Source organism: Microchirus variegatus (assembly GCF_963457635.1).
Source record: "Microchirus variegatus genome assembly, chromosome: 7".
In the NCBI taxonomy this organism is placed as follows: domain Eukaryota; kingdom Metazoa; phylum Chordata; class Actinopteri; order Pleuronectiformes; family Soleidae; genus Microchirus; species Microchirus variegatus.
Window position 1 is genome coordinate 28,549,195 of NC_139808.1, and position 20,250 is coordinate 28,569,444.

Here is a 20,250-nt window from a genome sequence, read left to right on the forward strand (position 1 = left end):
AGGCTTCTTCTGAGTCACTGCGCACTGACCACACTTGAGATCCGAGGACGCACTCAGGAAACTCCATGAAACATTAACTCAAAGTTTACTGACCCGACATGAATCAAGATTATTTACATTCTCTTTTCACCTGTAACCACAGGTAAACACGCCCAATTTGTATTAAAATATCTAAAGAAAAACCCAATGAGGCTTATGTTTTACTATCAATAATATAATAATATAGTATTTTAGCCCAAGTTTGCTGCATTCCAGTTGAGAAGTCGGGAAACGCAAACAGGCTAGGTGTTGGTGTTTTTGTGCACATAAAGAGCACAGCATCACGTAACCAACCTGACACAAATACAACAAAAGTGCGAATAACGGTAAACGTAGCCGTGTTTGTGCGCGGCGGCCATCTTGGAATCACATACCTGGGTTACTCTGGGAAGTTGAAACTTTCCGATTTTCCTTGTTGAAGATCCGAGACGAGGCGAGGCTGCAAGTTCATCGGGGTTTGCGTCCGGCACGAGCTAAACGAGACAACAAAAACATAAACAATCGTCAAACTAGGCCCTTTTTTTGCTCGAGAAGCCCCCTTGTGGCAGACATTGTATTGCATTGTACTGTGTGAAACAGTGATTTTGCAGAAACTCTCACTAAACTCCAGCGTTTTACAACTTTGTTAAACAAAATATTCCCATGCATACACATGCACTTCTAAACCCCCCCGACCTGAGTGTACAGTTACCAAAACAAATATGAAAGTAGTTACAAATAATGTTATTTTAATTATATTTTCTTCACTCGCGCCCGTGGCCTCTTTAAACGGCTTTGCACGCCACTCCGTTGCCATCTGTTTAACCGTCTCGCATCTGGACTTGTGTAGAAGTTCATGGTGTTGTTTGAAAGCTGAGGCCTGATGGATGAGGCTCAGAGGGGGGGGGGGGGCAGGGGGAAGAGAGTGTGTGAGAGGAGAAGGAGAAGGAGAAGGAGGAAGGGTGGGCAGCTGATGGATCGCTGGAACAGTGGAGTCATTTTCCATCAGTGTCCATTAAGGCCCAAAGGGCAAGAGGAGAAGGCAGCAGCAGCAAGTCGAAAACCTGTGAGCCATAAACCCCCCCAGATCGCTGTGAATGACGGAGCGCCGTCGTGCCCGCCGCTGCCTCATCTGTGGAGCATGCATGTGCAAAAACATCCATCTTTTACACATTAACTCCACACACAGAGAGAGAGAAAGATGACGAAGGATTATTTCTCCCCCGACGTATCGATGTGTTTGAGCAGAATTGATCAAGGAGAAATGATTTGCCTCATTTGAAGCCACAGAGAGGCATCACAGGAGCGTTTTTCTGCAAAAATCAAACAGAAAAACGGCTTGCAACAGCATTCCTTATTCTAAAAAAAGGGCCTGTGTTGTAATTTTAAAATGAACCATTCTCTCTCTCTCTCTCTCGCTCTATTTTTTCCGCCCTCCATGTCTTATTGTTGCTTCTCGGTCGGATCCATTATGCAAAGTGTCCTAGTTTTCCCTTTGCCCTGCTCCAGCTCACACAGTAATGTCTATAATTTTGACTGCTGCCAAATTCAGGTAGGGAGAGAAACTCAAGCACCCCCCCCCCACCACCACCACCATACCCCCCATAACCCAAATACAGCTGCTTGTTGTCCGCCTCTGTGGATGAATTATTCAACATCTGTCTGAGGCGTGCATATGTAAACCGGTGGACAGTCTCCTGATGGCATTGGGGAGCCACTACAGATTTAATACATCCTTCACCTCGGCTTGAGGCTTTTCCTCCTCAGCCTAAATCTCATGTAAGCCGTGCAGACTAAACATCACTGGCAGGATTCAGATATGAGGGACGACACGAAGAAAGTGAACTTAAATCCAAATGAGTTGCCAGTCGGCGTGGATACATGGCCTCTCTCCTCCTCTCCTTAAAGCGCCGCTGAAATCCGGCAATTTATTACGATTGCAATGCAGTTTAAGTCCCACTCAAGGGTTATAAATTATAGACATAGCAATGATGTCACCGCTCCAGAACTTTAACCCTTCAACACAAACTTTTAAATCATTTAAACACTCTAAAAGGAAAAAAAAGATGACTCACTCACTGTTTTTGTGCTCCTGCGTCATTGCGACGTCACAATGACGCGTTCCTGGAATTGTTGTGTCGCGGCGCTCCGTTTTGTCCCGAAACAACGCGAGAGTACAGGCGTACACTTCCTGAAGTCCGCAAAGAAGTGTTCTCCACGCACTTCCAGCCTCAGAGGATTTACATTATAAAGTGTGTGTGTTCATGAACAAAGCTTCACTTTAACTTTAAGCTAGCTTCAGCTAGTTGTTTATTAACTGTAACTCACGTCGTCTCATGCTAGAACTTCTTCCTCTACTACTTCCGGTCATCACATTCAGTCTCCCAGTGGTCCCTTGAGGTTATACTGCCACCTGTGGGTGACCGTGTGTTACCACAAATCATTATATACGTGTCCAGTGGATATATTTTATACATTATGACGGTAATGTGCCGGAAAATTATGGCTTTCCCCCCCCCCAAAAAATGCTAACTGCTATACCTGCAGGAGCCTCAGTGACGTAGTTTCCGGTGTCTCATTCGCATTTAAAGAGACAGGCACTCAAAAAGCGAGCAGGGTGATTGATTGAACTGCTATGGTGCTTTTGACCATTAGGACAATAGGGAATTAGGTTAACTTGTAGAAATAGGCTATAATATAATATGTAATACTTTAATAAATACAACATGGATGATATTGTGTCTGCTTCCTACACCACGCGTCCAACAGACGATCGTAGGCATTGATCATGTCACAAATCATTCACAGAGGACAATTCTCCTGAGGTAATTGCTCACCCTGGCCTCGTTTACCATTAAGCCTCCACCACCGCCGGGAATAAACTAATGCGTGTGGCCGTGGGCCTGTATTTGCTTGATTGTGGAGACCACAGCACTAATATAAATAAACGTTGCCAGATGCGGTGGTAGATCTCCGCCTCACATGGTTGCGTTTAGGGCCAACACATGAAGAGACCCAAGGGTCTGGGATCAGAAGACAGAGACAGATTGGGGGGTGGACGGGGTGGGTGGGGGTTGGCCAGCAGTCCCACAAAATGACATGCTGAAGTAGTTTAAAAGTACAAATGAGGAGACATGTCGGAGACGGGGGTCAGATTGTGTAATCGAGCTTAAAGTATATACAGAATGATCAGATAACTTTTGATTAAATGCAATTTTGGAAGAAAAAAATACCCTTTCCTGGGTTTACAAATTGCCAGATTCAGCTGGGAGCCATGTTTCTTGGACTGCGAGAGTGAAAACAACACAGATCTATGTTTCAATTCTGTTTTCTTGCTTTGAGCTATACAATCTGCCTGCATATCAATGCAGTCTGAGGAGGACTTTGTTTGGACTGCTTTAAATTACTCTTGATGGAGAGATAAACACACACACACACAAATCTGCAAGTAAACAAGGGTCTGAGGTATCAAAGCGGCATTAAAGCATCAACAAGCTGCCAGGGAGAACTTTGCATTGTGAGCATGTTCACGAGGAAACATTAAAACACAAGATGTGCCATGGTTTAAAAACATGCAGCAGGTTTTTAATGTCATGTTGGCATCTGCAGTCTGAAGGTTGTCCGTCTCCCGTCAAGACTGTCGGGGTCTTTAAATGCGACCTTCAAGCCGTCTGTGCAAATAACAGGCGAGGAACAAAGGGTCCATTTCTGTGGAATTCATGCAAAATTGCATTTAAGACTATACCGCACATGCTACTGGGATTATTACTTAAAAATCCAGCAATGCACAACATCTCCAGACGAGGTCAAAGGTTAATCCATTTTCTTTAAGTCGCCAATGAAAAAGTAGGTTATATAAGGACAGAGGCACTCGAGATTAAGCCACTAACTAGTGACTGAAAGTGAGTGGCAGGTAAAGTCACCTCTGCTCAAGAGCCTTTCATTTCACTTTGCACCAGAGAGTAATAGCTCCCCCTAGCGGCTCTGGAGGTGCATAACACTTCAAGTCAACTCCACTTTCATCCCTGGAGATCCGTGTTGCACTGACACGGATAGCAGACTTGTTTTATCCTAATTATTCATGGGAACCTGGTCTCCACGGCAACCTGGTTTTCCCTCTTCTTTTGCTCGACAAAATCAAGAATGGCAGGTATCCAAGGATCGGAGCAGGATTGAGCCCAGATGAGCAGATGGGATGAGTAGCACAAAGTCGGAAATAAAAGTATAAAGGCGTAATAAATTAAAACACCAGGATGGGGGGAGGAAAATGTTACACGAAAAATGTTAAACCGGTCACACAGAGCGGCCACAGGTCCACAGGACAGAGGAGAGGAAGAGACAGAAACCAAATGAGGCCAGATGAAAGAGGGAACAAACTAAAGATTTATTGAAGGCAGCAGAAGATGCAAGAGACAAAAGAACAAGAGTGGGCGAAGTGGGCGAGCGGGCACATACAGAGACACTTCCTGTGTGTTCAGATAGATTTAATGACTTTGTGTTACAAAAGTTGTTTTTTTGTTTGTTTTTACAGCTCTCCCCGTAAGTAAAAAAGAGAGCTTCAATAGGTCTGTATTGTTTTATCAAAATATACATGTTTTGAACGTAAAGTGGACAGAATCCAAAATGATTTTTGTGGTACAAAAACACGAATATATACAACCATCAAACCCGCTTCATACGATAACCCCATCCCGCCCTCACATAAAAAAAAAAAAAGAGGAAAAATAAAAGCTTTTGAACAACAACAAAAAAAAAAGTATGATCTACGTCGTCAACATCACAGCTAGGACTGCGGATCAATTAAGGATCCATTCTAAAGTGATCTCTACCCATACGAGGGTTCTCTGTAAAGTCAATCAAACAAAAAGGGGGGGGGGGGAAATACAGTATGTGATGTTACCCATAACTGAGGTGACACTTGTCCAAGGCGCTTTGAGGGAACAGAAGAATTAAGGAAATCAAAAGCCTTGCTGTGTTTTTTTTTCATAGAAAAGCAGGAATGTGACAAAAATCGAAGAAATCACAACACTACAAAAAAAACAAAAAAAAACAGCAGGGACAAGAAGATACTTTGGTCCTTAACAGCAATAACCGTCTGTAAGCTACACGAAAGATGTGTTAAATCATGCATAACAATCTTACAAAAATAGAGACAGAGCGAATCTGCATCTGGTCCAAGACTACAGTGGTCCAAAGGCTGTGGAAACCGCAGGAATGTGACGTGTTTTTTTTTTTAAGACTTCAACGTGTGATGATGGTGGAATAACTCGGACCTATCGTTGAGGAAAAGTGCACTAAAGATGTAAATCCTGTTATCCTGAATTTAAGAGAAAAAATATACTGGGATTGTTCTGTTGTTTTTCTTTTTTTTTAAGACAAAACGTTACCATCGGTCGACAAATGCCTCCCAGCTGCCCCCTCACGGGCGTGATTACCTGAACGTAATGGGGGGGATTAAAGGCATCACTGTAAGACGAAAACAGCTGGATTAGAGAGGTAAACAACAAACGTCAACAAACGTCAAACTGACCGGGCGGCAAAGTGTCTCGGCCTCCGATTTAAAACGACTCAAAAAAGCACTCAAGGCACTGCGATAATGATCAAACCCAACCAACTACACATAAGATTACCAGTCAAGCTTTTAGAAGTTATACACGTGTAAATGCTAACATTTAAAAAGAAGAAGGAAAAAAAGATAAATGAATATATATATGCGTCCACGTACAAGATGAACATAATATGGTTAAATGAGGCCCCCGGGGACTGCAGGACGAGGAGGCTGAAACAGCTCTGCTCCTGTCACCATACACCTAACAGAGCTACATCTCCTAGCAAGGGTTATTAGGCATCTAACTGACTTACATTCATAGTTTCTACATATATATTTATATATATATATATATATATATAAAATGAGGCTATATGCATATTAATCCATAGATAAGAAAGACTGAGTGGGCCACTTATCCCTCATTTTAAACAATGCTGGTACAAAAGGCATGGAACAGAAAAGGAGGGGGGAGAAAAAAAAGAGGCATTTTTGAGAACCACATCATTTCCAAATGAAGCCAGAGCTGTGATAAAAGGCAATCTGGTTGGGAGGGGAGTAAGGCACAAGACCATGGATGGTCTTATTGAACAACTTCAGATAGTGGTATGGTTCCCCCAAAGAAAATGTGGGTTGTTACAAGATAAAAACAAAAAAAGATGCCATTGGTTGGGGTCTGTGAGCCAAAAAACTAAAGCCTCATTTCAAACCATCACAGACTGGCCAAACAGGTCTGAAGTGGTGTTCCTAGAAGGCACACACACACGCACACAGAAAAGAGATATCCACACAGCTGTCGTAGCAGAAGGAATGAAGCGTGTGTCGGTCGTGGGTGAATGTGGAGGGGTCTCGTTTGTTTGTCTTCTTTTGGTCTAAAGTGTCAGTTCATCGGCTTACTTCAACTCAACCCGACAACGCAGATTGAGTTTCTGAGATGTTTCTGTGGAGAATGTTGCCCGCGTCCCATCGTTCCACTTAAAAAACTGATGATGGAACAAATCATATTTATCAGGTTTGGGGGCCGAGAACAGATCACCTGGTTTTTAATAACAAAGTATACTATCAAAAATGTGCTTTTGTTCTTCTTTCTTGAACTAAATTCAGAGTATTTTTGTTTATATCAAGGTATCCGTGCTGTAATTGTGTCCTAAAAAAAGTAGAGCTGTGTGGGGCTCATTTAAATTACCTGCAAAGTAAAAAAAAGAAAAATGTCAACTATGCACAATCTCTGCCATTTTCAGTCTGAAAAATGCTGCTAGCTGCGATGCTGCTGTTTACTGTAGCCTTTGGGGATTTTTGAAAAATGGTAATGTCGCCAGAAGTGGAAGTAGAGACAAAAAAAAACAAATGCCACCTGAAAATAGTCTACATCCTGTAAGTCACACTGTAATGCCACAGGATCGGCCAGAGCGAGCGTGTGCAGCTGAAACACAAAATAAGTTAAAACAGCAACGACTCTTTCTCTCTCCCTCTCTTTTTTTTGCATCGTCTAAAATATTCAAAAATACGTTTTTGCGTGTAATAACTCGTGAAAATATTTTGGAATTAGAATCAATAAGAGTACATGATACCCAAACCCATAAATGACGGGGAGGGGAGGGGAGGAGGAGGGAGCAACACTCTGCACAGAAACACAGCCACAAACATGTGATGGTGTCTATTGCCACTGAATGAGAACCTGATAAAAGTAGCATTCAGGCGGTAATAGATGTGGGAGGGAAAGGCACTCAGATGGTGGACTTGGAGAAGGACACTCGAAGGTGGTGGTTCTCTCCCAGATCGTGGTTGTGGAACTCGATGAGGGACTCGATCGACTCCTCGACTGAGCCCATCTGGATCAAGGCCATCTTGCGGTCTTTCCTGTAACAAATGCATAAACGAAACGGGTTTAAAGATGCTTCTTACTTTTGCGCTAGTTGTCTCTACACCTTTCGAGTTGTTATTCAGACTTACTGAAAGAATTTGAAGGCCTTGACTGTGGCTCCTGAGCTGCCAAACAGTCTCCTGAGGTCATCCTCCACCACAGAAGGCCTAAATGAAAGGGCAACATAGCACTTAGCACCTAACGTCTGCATAAACAAAACGCAAGAGGGCTGATTACATCTTAATTCCCACCTCTAGAGTAACACGTTTAGAAAATACAATCACAACAACGCCACTCAATATAGAAAACGAGTTTAAGCACAACGCAGAGTGTGGGAGTGGAAATGAGGCTCTCGAGGCGGCGGCAGCAGCAGCAGGAGCACTCACGGTATGTTGGAGAGGTGGAGTGTTGCAGAGGGCGGGAAGATGTTGGAGTAGTTCTTGGAGCCGGGCTTCTTGAAGCGGTGCAGCGGCGAGTTGCTGTAGTCCTTGGTGAGGCCCTGCTCCTCGTGGCCCTCTCTGGGCAGCTGCACCGTGGTGTGCTTGGACAGCGTCACGCGCATGGCCCTGCCGTGCAGCCGCTGCCCGTTCAGGTGGCTCATGGCTGGAAAACAAAGCAGATAGCATCTTTAATAATAGCGTAAACGGCTTGTTTGCCTTTCTATGCTAGCTTGGGTTTGCTTTGTTGTCAGTGCAGCTTCAAATGATGCATGAGTAATTTAGTACTTTAAGCACCTTAAATCAATTAATATGTGTTTTATTTACCCTGCACTGATTTGTATGTAAAAGCACTTTGAAAACAGCTGTTTTTAAAAAAGGTGCTATACAAATAAAGCTATTATTTAGAAATATAGTACTTTAAGCACCTTAAATCAATTAAAATCCGTTTCATTTACCCTGTACTGATTTGTATGTAAAAGAACTTTGAAAACGGCTGTTTTTAAAAAGATGCTATACAAATAAAGCTATTATTATTTAACAACTGAGCTTGACTGACATTCCTCATCCTTATTTCCTCTGTAGATTCAGACAAAATGTGTGTGTGTGTGTGGGGGGGGGGTTATCTACCTAGCTGGGCTTGTGTGCCGTCAGACATTTGGATCAGAGCATTCTCCTTCTTGTTGAACAGAATCTTCACTCTTATCACGTCGCCATAAACACCTGGGGGGGGGGGGGAGGCAGAGGACACGGGTGTCACAAAACAAGAGCAGCGGCGGTGGCGACCAAGGCAGGAGCCACACAGTCAAGCACAGCAACAAACATCAAAGTCAAGACACGTTTCTATATTCACTCTGCTCAACTACGTTAACTCTTTCTAGCGCTAACTGGCAGGCTATCTAGTCACTTTATGTCCTATATTCCATTTGGGATTCCTACAACTAAGCGTACACAAGCCCTCTCACATGGACGCTGATGTGAATGATCTAAAGGTGAAAAGAATCAAGGAAAGGTTCTGATCAGTTCAACCTACAGAAGCTGACTACTTGATTAGCTTGAAGGCCTGACAGAGAGAGACGTGCAAGAATAAACTAAAAACATGCACATACCTACGTTTGGGCGTTATGGATACAAACTGCAAAAATTATAAATATGGCGACAATATCCAAATAGATATGTCAACTCACAGTCACTAAAAGAGCAGCAGCATTTCATCTCGTTGCGTTTACTTTTTGCTGGGTGACTCAAGGCAACCACCAAAACGTCAACTTAAATTTAATTTGGTGAATTTTCATGGTTTAAAATTGGATATGCAAAGCAGAATTGGTGATGCTTCAGAATTCAGATGAGCTTCTATCAGGATCCCTCAGTTCTCTTTAATTAATATTACAATACAATTGCTTTGAATATGAAAAAAACTGTCAATGCTTTTTGCCAATAGAAATTAAACAAAGGCTGTTCAAAAATAAATGAAATGCTGCCGCTTTGTACGGTGTTTTCACCTTACTTCCCCCTTACACAAACCCACAACAACCAAACCAGATCATACAAACCCCCAAAAACACACAGACACCCCCACCCTTCAAAGCCCCCGTAAGCCTGATGACGAGCCATCAGTGGTTAAGTAAATAAATTCAAAAAAACAACAAAAAAAAACAAAGCCAACATAATGAGACAAGACATGCCCACCTTGCCAGGTAACAGTAGTAATAAAAAAAGGAGATGAAAGGATGATAACGTACCGAAAAGAATAAAGAGGCAGTGTGGCGTAACGCTCTTTAGAGACAGCAGGGGGAGCAGCGGGGCAGGGGGGGCCAAAGGGGGAGAGGGAACAGGGGACAGGGGAAAAGAGACGGAGCGGAGTGGAGGACAGTGGAGTGGAGTCGGGACATGTCCGCAGGCCACAGGCAGCGAGGTCCACAGGAAGGCCACAGTACCATGGAGGAAGGAGAGGCATGAGGGACGAAGAGAATGAAGAGAGAGAGGAGAGGAGGGGAGGATTCAAATAGCGTGAGAGGAGGAGGAGGAGAACAGGTAGAGATGAGGTGGAGAAAAGGGAGATGGGTGGAAGGACAGATGGTGGCAAAGTCAGGGAGGGACCAATGTAAGAAGGTGCCAATGTTGTGTTTTCAATTTGTGGACAGTGTCCAAATTGGGGGGACAATGGACAGGGGGAGGAAGAGGGTCGGGTTGGGTGGGAGGAGTGGTCATAGTAGTCACAGGAGTGGCAGAGGAGGAGGAGGAGGACAGAGGGGTACAATTGGTCATGGGGCGTGCAGTCAGTTGGCAAAAGTTGACGTGAGGGGTGTTTTTAAAACAAAACAAAAAAAGGAGGGGGAGAGGGGAGACAGAGAAAGAAGAGAGAAAAAAGGAAGTAAAAAACAAGGTCAGTATACACAAAGAAATGTAGTGCTTCAGACAGTAGAACTGGCTAAATTAAAATGCATTGTCACTATGGGAACACTAGAAGAAACAGAAGAGAAAAAAAAGATTAACAATGAAATACAGAAAAAAGGCAGAGACAATATGTACTTTTGTGTTGAAACTATATTAAAAGCAACAATAATCTGAAAATCAGTGGTAATAAAGTTCATTATGTTTAATTTGCATGTATGAGTAAATGTAATGAGAGCGACAAACATTCTACACGCTATATGACCTACGTCGTGGACGTGTGTGCTGAAATAAAAAGTAATATTGTCTCTCCAACAACTCAAGAATGATTTCAACTAATGGACAAAAAAATGAAGATATGAAATGGTAAGTTTTTAAAAAAAACAAACAAAAAAAGAAGTTAGTGGTTTTGAATAAACTTTAAATTCACAGTGAGCAAAAGTGGCAGGTCAGAAATGCAGCAGGTTTGGTCAAACACAAGAGAGGTCCTGAAAGAGAAGAGGTTTTCGACTATAATGGCTGCTCTTTTTTGATTTGCTAAGAGTGGTTGGGGCATTTCTAACCACATGGTGGTGGTGGTGGGAGACTGAGGAGGAGGCAAACGCTGGTTTCCTCTTGAAATAAAATGGATTCAGGTCCATAAATCAGTGCGAAACACAAAGACACTATAAGTTTTGCTGTTGCGCCACACAACACAGGCGGGATACGTATAGAGCGGCTTAGGCCGTTTTGGGTTTACTGACCTCAGGGTTCAGGTTGCTGACCAGCAACACGTTGTGTCCACCGGTGGCTGTGAGCCCCGAGAGGCCGAGTCTGCTGGCAGCCGCCGCTGCAGCCGCCATGCCGCCGTGGCCCACGCCGAGGGACGCCAGGGCACTGGGGATGCCGGGCATCGACAGACCTACGAGGGGGAAATTAGCTCCTGTGAATGTATTGCATTGTAGAGACAGTAAATAGCAGGTAAAAGCAGTATATTTGCAGAAATGTGAAAACTGTTTTGAGAAAGGATTGAGCACTGACCCTGTTGAATGGCAAAGGCCGGGGGGAAGCCGTGTGCTCCAGCAAAGGGAGAGGCTGAGATTAAGCCAGGTGCAGCTGAAACAAAGGAGGAAGGAGATTAATAATAAAAAACACATGTTTCTGTATTAAATGTAGAAATCCTTAAAAACCATGGCCCCAATCTTACCAAACGCAGCGGCGGCCATCGTCTGGTGATCGATAGAAGGCTGTGAATCGGCCGTCGGGAGGTCTGGTCGGGTGTAGTCCCGGCTCTTGTCGTTGTTGTACTTGACATTGAGGCTGGTGAGCTTGGAGAAGCTTATTCTCAGGGTACAGCAGGCGTTGTAGATGTTCTGTCCGTCCAGAGACTGTGACGGAGGAAGAGAAGTTAGGCCGCGTGTGTGGGTTTGTTTGTACTGAATGTGACAAAGCCCTATGGTTAACAACCTCAGGAGCTAACTTTAAAGTAAGTTTAGTTCATCATGACAAAGACGAACATACGAGTCGTTCCAGTCATACCAGTTTAGCATGCTGAGCCGTCATGCCGTCAGCATACTGGATCAAAGCCTGAAACTGGTTGTTCTTGGTGAACGTGATTATCTTCAGCACGGTACCAAACTTGGAGAAAATCTGGAGAGAGGAAAGAGAAGAGAGAGGTCACAAACGATCATTTACTAGAACTGGAAAGTGCCTGCGTTTAGCTGCGGGCTAATTGAACGCTTAGCTTTTTAAACACCGCGTGTGGAATTTCACTTCACAATCTACGTCTTCCCGACTGAGCTAAGCTGCTGTGATCTTTCGCTGTCACTATTCTTTATCGATGTGAAGTTAACGTAAAAGTCGTAATATATATAGTCGAGATCTTAATTGCAATATCAGAAGATGAGTAGAAGACGGTGTTGCAATTTTAGGGCAAAAACCTTGAGACTGCCACTTTAAAAAAATGAAAATGTATAAAACTAGAAGCACTCGGAGAGCGCAGACCTCCGCCAAGGCAGCTCAGCCCCCCGCAAAATAGTGATAACGTCTATGGAACACTCCCAAAATGTAATCGATGGTTCCCGGTCCAATTGCAGACATTTCCTGAAAACGTCATCCAAATCCGTCCACGACTTTTTGAGTTATGTTGCTAAAAGACAGATGAACAAAGCGAAAGCATATACCTCCTAATGGAGGTCAATAACTACACATTTTGTGGGTCCAGTTCTTAATAATACATGTATGTTTTTACAGAGTAAATATGACAGAATCTGCCTGTACCTGGTGAAGCACATCCAGGGTGACGGGGTAGAAAAGGTTTTCCACAATGACTCTGAGGACAGGGCTCTGAGCGCCGGCTCCTGCCATTGTGGCTACATCTGTGGGAATGGCCATGGCTCCCATTCCACCTCCGTGCAGGGCATTGACTGCTTGCAGAGCTGCCTGTGCACGCTGAGAGGGAAAGTTTAAAAAAAAAAAGAACGTCTTTAACATGGATGTCATGGGAAAATTTGGCAAATTGCAATGACTACATGAGATGAGTGTGTGCACGAAGGCGACCGTGAGCCCTTACCACTTGGTTGGGGGAGTTGTCCGTCTTGAGCTCCTTGTGAGTCGAGTACTGCATGTAAATGGGGTGGCTTCTGATGACGGGGGTGGCAGAGGAGTAGTAGTTCACCATCGTCTGTGCACACTCCTCGCTGTTCAGTTCCAGGAACGCCTGTGGCGAGAGAGAACCATTCAATCAGAATCTACAGGACTTTTTGTTTTACGCCAAATTAAAAAACCCTCATAAAGAACACAGAAGAAAGTTAAGTATTTCAAGAGAGCTAGCTATTGTCCTCTGAGGATGTTGTCCCATAGCCTATGATCTACAATGATACCAAAAGACTCATTGTTATCGTTTTTTGGGTCAGAACAGAAACCTAATCCTTTGTCTGAGGTCTTACAAAACACCCAGGAGTCAGAAGGAGACCTTACCTGGTTTTTCCCCTTCAGCATGAGCAGATTAGTGACCTTCCCAAAGGGCAATCCCAGGCCAATAACCTCGGCCTCATTTATGTCGTTGGGAAGCTTGCGTACGTGGACCACGCGTGACGGTACACCAGGACTGCGGACGTCACCTTTGAATTTTTTGCTGTCGTTGCCATTGGCTGCGAGGGAAAACAGAAGCAGATACAATCAGGATAGGAACAGAAGGCTCTGGTTCTCTCTTGAATAATGGATCGATTGCCATGACAACGCCGACAACACAGACACGACGAGCACTTTCAATGAAAAAAGGATTCGCCCCTCCCTGGCAACCCCCCCTCCCCCTTACCTGAGTTCATGATATAGGGCCCGTTAGATATGCAGGAAGAAAAGAGTTCGTCGGATCCCCTCTGCGGAAGAACAGAAAACAATGGTTTATTTCAGTGCATTCACCAGTGACAGCACAGCTAAGCAGGTGGAGAGTACAGCGCTCATATTACCAGGCCACTGTGTGATAAAGGAGGAAGTAATCTGATAACCAAAAGAGCTCGGAGCAAACGTGCATGAGGGAAAAAAAAAAAACACCTTGCTCACCATGAGGAATTCAGTGAACCACCTTGTCTGCAAGAATATATTGCTTCGCACAAGCAGACATCTTCTGGTCTTATATTGTCTTATCTAGAGCCACTTTCACACTAACATTAGTATGTTTACACAGGTAAATTAACACAGGTGAAGCCCTCTAAAAAAGGGCAATTACCTCCATTCCTACAGCTCCATCACTCATGACAAAAAGAACAAGACGTCGGGGGAAGGGAAAACCAAACAAACCAACTGAACTGTAGCCGACAGTGTTGTGGTGGTTACCAGATCTTTTACCTCAGTCTCCCTTTAAATCAATCGTTTAGGTGACTTTTTTTTACAAGTAAGGATCGCTAAAAACATGAATGCTAACGGCCAGGCTAATGTTCAGGAAAGCACATAGCCTTGAGGCAGATATATAAAATATAAAGCAGACAAATGATGTAAATGATCATGTTCACCCAGGCCCTGCATTTCCATTGATGGCAATTGGAGCCAATCCAACAAAAGTGTGAGGGCATTACAGAGTAATTTAACCAGAAATCAACATATTTACATCTGTAAAAAAAGGGGGGTCTTAACATAGTCTACAGTTTATAAACCTGAAAGCATTTCTTAGTCTTGAGATCGTCATGTTCGTAAATGCTGAGCATAAAAGCAGCTGTCAGTCACTCCCAGTCATTCTCTTACAAGTCAGTATAAGGAAGAAGAATGAACTCCTCTTTACAGGAAAACAAGTCGGAGCTACTAATAGCGCAGACTAGTTTAGCGTCTGCTGAAAGGGCCTCATCCAGATGCTCTCTTCCCGTTCTCAAGTAGATATAAAATGCTGTTTCAGGCTTGTTCTTGTGTGTGTGTGTGTGTGTGTGTGTGTGTGTTTGTGGTTGTGCAAGATGAAGTATTGCAGTCACAAGAAGTGGCTCAGCAGCCTAAGCTCTACAGCACTCCACAATGACGGTCCTGTTCGGGCTGAGACTAGGGGCATTGTTATACAGCTGCGCACACATATGGAGGCCCGAGGACTCTCTGGGAGTTGAAGGGCCCCGCAGTGTTTTGACAACGACCAGTCTAACAGGTTTGGAAGTATTCTTCTCCTCGACAAACTAAATCTTGGCCTTTATAAGCGACAAGGCTGTCGCGGGGGGGGCGGGTTCCTAGTTGGGACAGGAAAGCGTGCTCATAAAAGGCAGGAATGAGGTTATGGGAGAAAATGGTGGTTTGGGGTACGCAGAGCTACGTGAAAGCAACACTACAGCAGCAGTACAAACTAGCCTTTGACTTCCAGATGGTCTGGCTGACTCAGCCACCCTCACAGACACCTACGCAAACACAGTCTGCAATCATAACCCATGAATTCAAAAGCAACAAAGGACAATCTCATGCTTCAGGATTAGGGACCTCGTTTTTTTTGGCCAATTTTCAAATATTGACAAATGGAATGCCTAAGATTACTAAGACAACAGACAGGAAGTCGCCCTCCGACAGTAATCATAGGATTGACGTTTAGTCGTAAAGCAAACGGTTAGTAGCCGACCATATTTGTATTAAAATAAAATTGCGTGGAAGGGGGAAGGCACAAGAAATGAAGGAAGAGACTCTGGGGCCTTTGTTGCATTGTGTCACATTATCAGTCAGCAGACCAAGTCCAAACAGGAAGAGCAGCGAGATCAGGCCTACATCCAGGGGTTTTAGCAAACTTCCTCTTAGAAACTAACAGTTAGTGTTCTAGTTGGACTCGCTCTCTCCCGCCCGTTCTTCCTCATTCTAATAATAACTACAGAGCTAAGACAGTCAGGGCAGAGTCGGAGCATCAAATCACATGCATGACTTAAGACCGGACTTCAATTGACTGACAAAAAAATAAGCCTGTCGGGCTGGGAGAAAGTAAGCTACGAAGAGAGATCTTGAGTCTGAACCAACACTGAGGCAAATTGCTTAGCTTAATAGTAGCCTTCCTGGGATGATGACACAAACCGCTGGCACAAACAATCAAAGTATGGAGGAGCTTCCTTTGCCTGACAAATGCCTATCCTCAAGATTAAGTTGAATATCTCACATATTTTACACATTACCCACATTTTATTTTGAGTTTTGAGCTCCGTTTGAAGTAACATAGTTCCACATCATAAAGTTGAGGAAGTCCTCATGATGTTCCTGCACAGAGTGAGTGTTTTAATGCTTTAACATAAAGCCCCTAGAGCTGCTTTGAAACCAAAAAGATAGATTATGGCACACCTGGGTTTTATTGCATCAAAGAAAGAAAAAACCTAAGGCTATTCCTTTTGTGCTCTTGGCCTCCGCTGGGTGTCGATCGGTGGGAGTAATGTTTCAGTAAAAGCACAAAGGAGACGAGCACAGGTACGGACATGTTTACTCTTGTGCGACCAGCCTTTGCCTGTGGAGGGAGGAGGGGGCAGGGCGCTGCACCTCACCAGGGGGCTGGAGGGGAAGATTGGAATGCGACCGCACAACGCCAGACGCTCTGCCCAGACGGAATAATTACAGATTCCAGGATGGCAGCACTCCATAACTCTGCATCATCTTTACCACATTACATCGGGAATCCAGAGAAAAACAGGAAAAGTTTGACAAAGAGTCACAGCGGGGAGTGGCATCCTGACCGTCTATCAGCACCTGATAAGTGGGGCTTTGTTGAAATGACTGGAGGTGGTGGTGGTGGTGGGGGGGGTGGGTGTCCCTGTTATGGGTGACTATATGAGAGGGTTTGTTTAAACAGCGTGGAGACCTTTGAGCGGGAGGATGGTTGCAGCTTTCAGTCTAGATCAATTACCCCACCCGCGCATAGCAGCCCTGAGCCCAGTCGCCAAGGACTACTACTTAAAACAGGCATTTTTATTGGGTACAATTACTAACCAACAGTTCCTTCTTCAACAAAATTACACCCATTAACAGAAGTGAACATCGGGGCAACTCCTTGCTGCTGTTCATTTGTTTTGCGTGAGCGATTAGGTGGTTCTTGATGAGTGGATTTAGACTTAACATTCCTCTAAGACACAAACACGAGGAAGTTTCATGTCCCAAACGATCGCAAAACAAAGCACCGACTTAGATTAACCAAAACTCCGTGTTCCCAATCCTGACCGTTTCTACCAACACCTTACGCCAACCATTCGGGTGCATTCTATAAATGTTTAAAAAGGGAGATCCAGCCTGCAACTGCAAACTCATTACACACGAGTAATGGCTTTCATCAGCACTTCTGTAATTATAGAGGAAGCTCCTGCTAACCGACAAACTGCGCATCTTACATCTCCAGTGTCAACAGTGTGCCTCCTTTCCACTTCCACTTGTTAGTACTTTTCAAACATCATTTACCAAAAATGATAGGGTTGTAGTTGCTCATACCATAGCAAACAAGTAATGTGATAAGAGTAAATAACAGCATAAATAACATGCAGTCAATTTTAGTCACAAAACACATCCAGGAACATGGTAAATAGGTTGCAGAGTAAAATAAACAACAACTATTCCAATGTGTACAGTACAACTATATGGTATACAATTAGCTTATTCTGTCAACAACAGGAGGGAAAGTGAATGCACAAAAGACTCTTACCTTTGTGCCTACTGATATGTCATGGACACTGCTGCAACACAACAAAAACACATCTTAATTAGACCGGAAATTACATTAGATTGCACACACACATCCGTTCAAAAATAAGCAAAATGGGAAAAAAATATATAAATACTTACTCAATTTCAGGGACGTAGCCGGATCCCAGCGGGTACAAGTCAGCGTCTAGGCGGCTGCAGAGGATTGCATAAAAGACACAAAAAGTTCAGTTTCAACGGTTCTTCAACGGCGTAATAATAATAAAAAACAGCATCCGCAGATACACGTTAGAAACGACTCTCACGTCAGCGTTCGCTCGCCTTTTCAAGGAGTAACTGTCAAATTCAGGTGACCACAAGAGTACAGTATGTACGCTATTGTGTTTAGATAAAAGCACCCTAAAAAAGCATATAAAGTCTCGGGATATATAGTCAACATGTATGGTTCTCCTCGGGGCCAGATATCTTCAACATGGCCCTGGCACTCCGCGGACAAATGAATGCGGAAATGAGACACGTTGCTTTAGCTAACGCTCAAGTTCCCCCCCTCCGTGTAACCAACTTACGGTGAATCCACTCAGCCAAACACTGAGTAAAGTAAGCCGTAAAGAACCACAAAGTCAGCGAATTCACACTAAAAATAAAGCCAGGTTTTGTCCTTAACTCGCTCTCGGTGTATATATTCGACAGCGATTATTGTGGTTTATATAAACGCGACGTATAAAATGGCTCGTGTAATTAACATTTGTTCGCTAGCTTGCGGCTACCAATTGCTAGTTAGCACTAGCTACTGCTAACTGTTGCATGTTTTGACGGAGAGAGAAAGAAAAACTGTTTGAAGTAAAGTTTCCCGGCGCAACTGCGGAAAACGACGCCGTCGTCGGAGTCGCACCGAGCCGACGAGACGCCCGCGAGTTCCGATAAGTTCGTCCGCGGTCGGTTTAGCGGAGAAAAATCGAGTCTCAAGTGCGGTTCTTTGCCACTTACCCGTCCATTGCACAAGAAAAAAACTGCAGGTCTGAAGCGAAGGTAGGGCGGCAGAGGCGCTTGATTTTCTTACAAAATGGCTGAACACACGGAGGCGAGCGCTGATTAGTCCAGGCACTTCCAGGAGCCAAAGCGGGGCGGAGACTCGCCTCTGCCGGCGACGCCATTGGACAAGACGGCCATCGTTTGGGTGGAAACGGGGACCCGCGGCAAATTTCCAGTGAAAACTGTGGTTTTTATGATGATGGTGATGGAAAAATAAAGCGTTCTTTATGCTCTACAACATGAAAGCACAAGACTTTAATGTATATCAATGATCATAGTGTGCGTTACCTTTCTTTACTTATGACACCGATAACACAAGGACAGTTTCCAGGGGCGATTCAAGAGTCTGTAGGGGCCCTAAGCAAACATTCCCAGGGGGCCCTTCCTACCTACCAGTGTTCATCACCATTATGTTATAAGTAATCTAACACCAATGAAAAATGTATGAGTGCAAAAAAAAAAAAGTTCAACATGGAAAAACCTTGTAATATAAAAGTATGTGAAAATATAAATGTAAAGAACAATAAAATACTGTAAATAGCTCTTTAAAAAAACTATATAAACTTAGTAAAAAACACATTACACTGTAAATAACCCACATTATAAAACCATATAAATATATAGAACAATAAAATACTGTAAATAACTGAAAATAAACTGAGTAAAAAAAAGATATGCATTACACATATGTACTAGGGTAAATGAGATTCACTATCGTAGCTCTATTCCTTTGTTATTGTGCTGCTAACAGCTAAGCTAACAGGCGAGTCAACAGAAAATGACTTTCGACACAAAAGTTCAATAAATGTCATATATGTTGTATTATTTATTATCATCTTAAAATCAGAAGACGTTTGGTCCGTAAAATGTAATAAAATGTCGTTTTTATATTTATATTCTTAGGTCTATTAGGTCACACGGTTTTATGTGTTGTTTGTTTTATTTATTTATTTATCTCTGATATACAGCACTTTGTTTCAGCTGTTGTTGTTTTTAAAGTGCTTTATAAATAAAGTTGGATTGGATTGGAGAAAACGTAAACAAACAAAACAAACTGATTAATTGATCATCTGGGATTGGATTTCCCATGATTTAATAATTTAATAGTCAATTAAAAGCTAGAAAATCACTTTGTTGCTGCTCTAATTACACATTGTTGCTGCTCTAATCGTCTATCTGAGTGTATATTGACGCATTCATATATAAATAGGTGTTTTAAGTGCATTGCAACCCTGTAAATGTGAAAAAAAACTTCAATCAAACATCATTTATTTGAAGATTAACTAATTTTATCAGTGTAAATAAGCCTAAGGATCAAAGTAACAGTTATTCTCATTGTACCAGATCAACCTCCATCTCCATCCATTCTCCTCTGTTGTGACGATCTATTCAAATTCACAGATTAGATTAAGATCAGTGAGACGTGTGGACAACAGAACAGGTTTTAGGTGGAGACAACTCGCCATAGAAACTGCCAACAGTTGGTCAGCCCCCCCTCCCCCCTCCCCCCCTGCACAGAAACAATGTCATGATGATGGTGACGATAAAAATCTACATTATTGTGGTGAAAAAGTCCATAAACTAAAGGTAAACATCTAAAACTTTGTTGGTTAGGTTTAGGAGAATGTGGTCACATTTATTTTTTTATTACCTCATTACACTGTCCATTTTAATTTGTGTCTCGCCGAGGCTTATACTGAACAAACTAATCACACAGGAAAGCTAATTACTGCTACTTGTTACCATAGCGGCAACTCAATTTTGCTCAGACCCCGTGGGGCGAGTTGGGATGATTTATGTTGCAGTCGTTCAGATCTTTCTCATCCCAGAAATGGAATTTTTTCTTTCTC

At 43.3% G+C, this 20,250-nt stretch overlaps 1 protein-coding gene across 2 annotated transcripts; it reads right to left on the reverse strand.

Annotated features, from left to right (window-relative positions):
• Window positions 1-4,401: 4,401 nt before the first annotated feature.
• ptbp1a (polypyrimidine tract binding protein 1a) lies at window positions 4,402-18,373 on the reverse strand. Of its 2 annotated transcripts, none has more exons than XM_083892283.1 (16): window positions 18,356-18,373; window positions 17,510-17,563; window positions 17,370-17,400; window positions 13,560-13,620; window positions 13,220-13,392; window positions 12,813-12,959; window positions 12,521-12,691; window positions 11,780-11,890; window positions 11,448-11,628; window positions 11,282-11,356; window positions 11,005-11,162; window positions 9,610-9,643; window positions 8,498-8,590; window positions 7,817-8,033; window positions 7,520-7,597; window positions 4,402-7,426 (listed from the first exon to the last, which is right to left on the reverse strand). In XM_083892283.1, exons 1-16 carry the CDS (start codon window positions 18,361-18,363, stop codon window positions 7,294-7,296), a joined length of 1,725 nt encoding a protein of 574 aa, XP_083748409.1. In that variant the 5' UTR covers window positions 18,364-18,373; the 3' UTR covers window positions 4,402-7,293. The 2 variants fall into 2 exon arrangements, with proteins under 2 accessions (XP_083748409.1, XP_083748408.1); XM_083892282.1 differs by having other exon boundaries at window positions 11,005-11,183.
• Window positions 18,374-20,250: the final 1,877 nt, after the last annotated feature.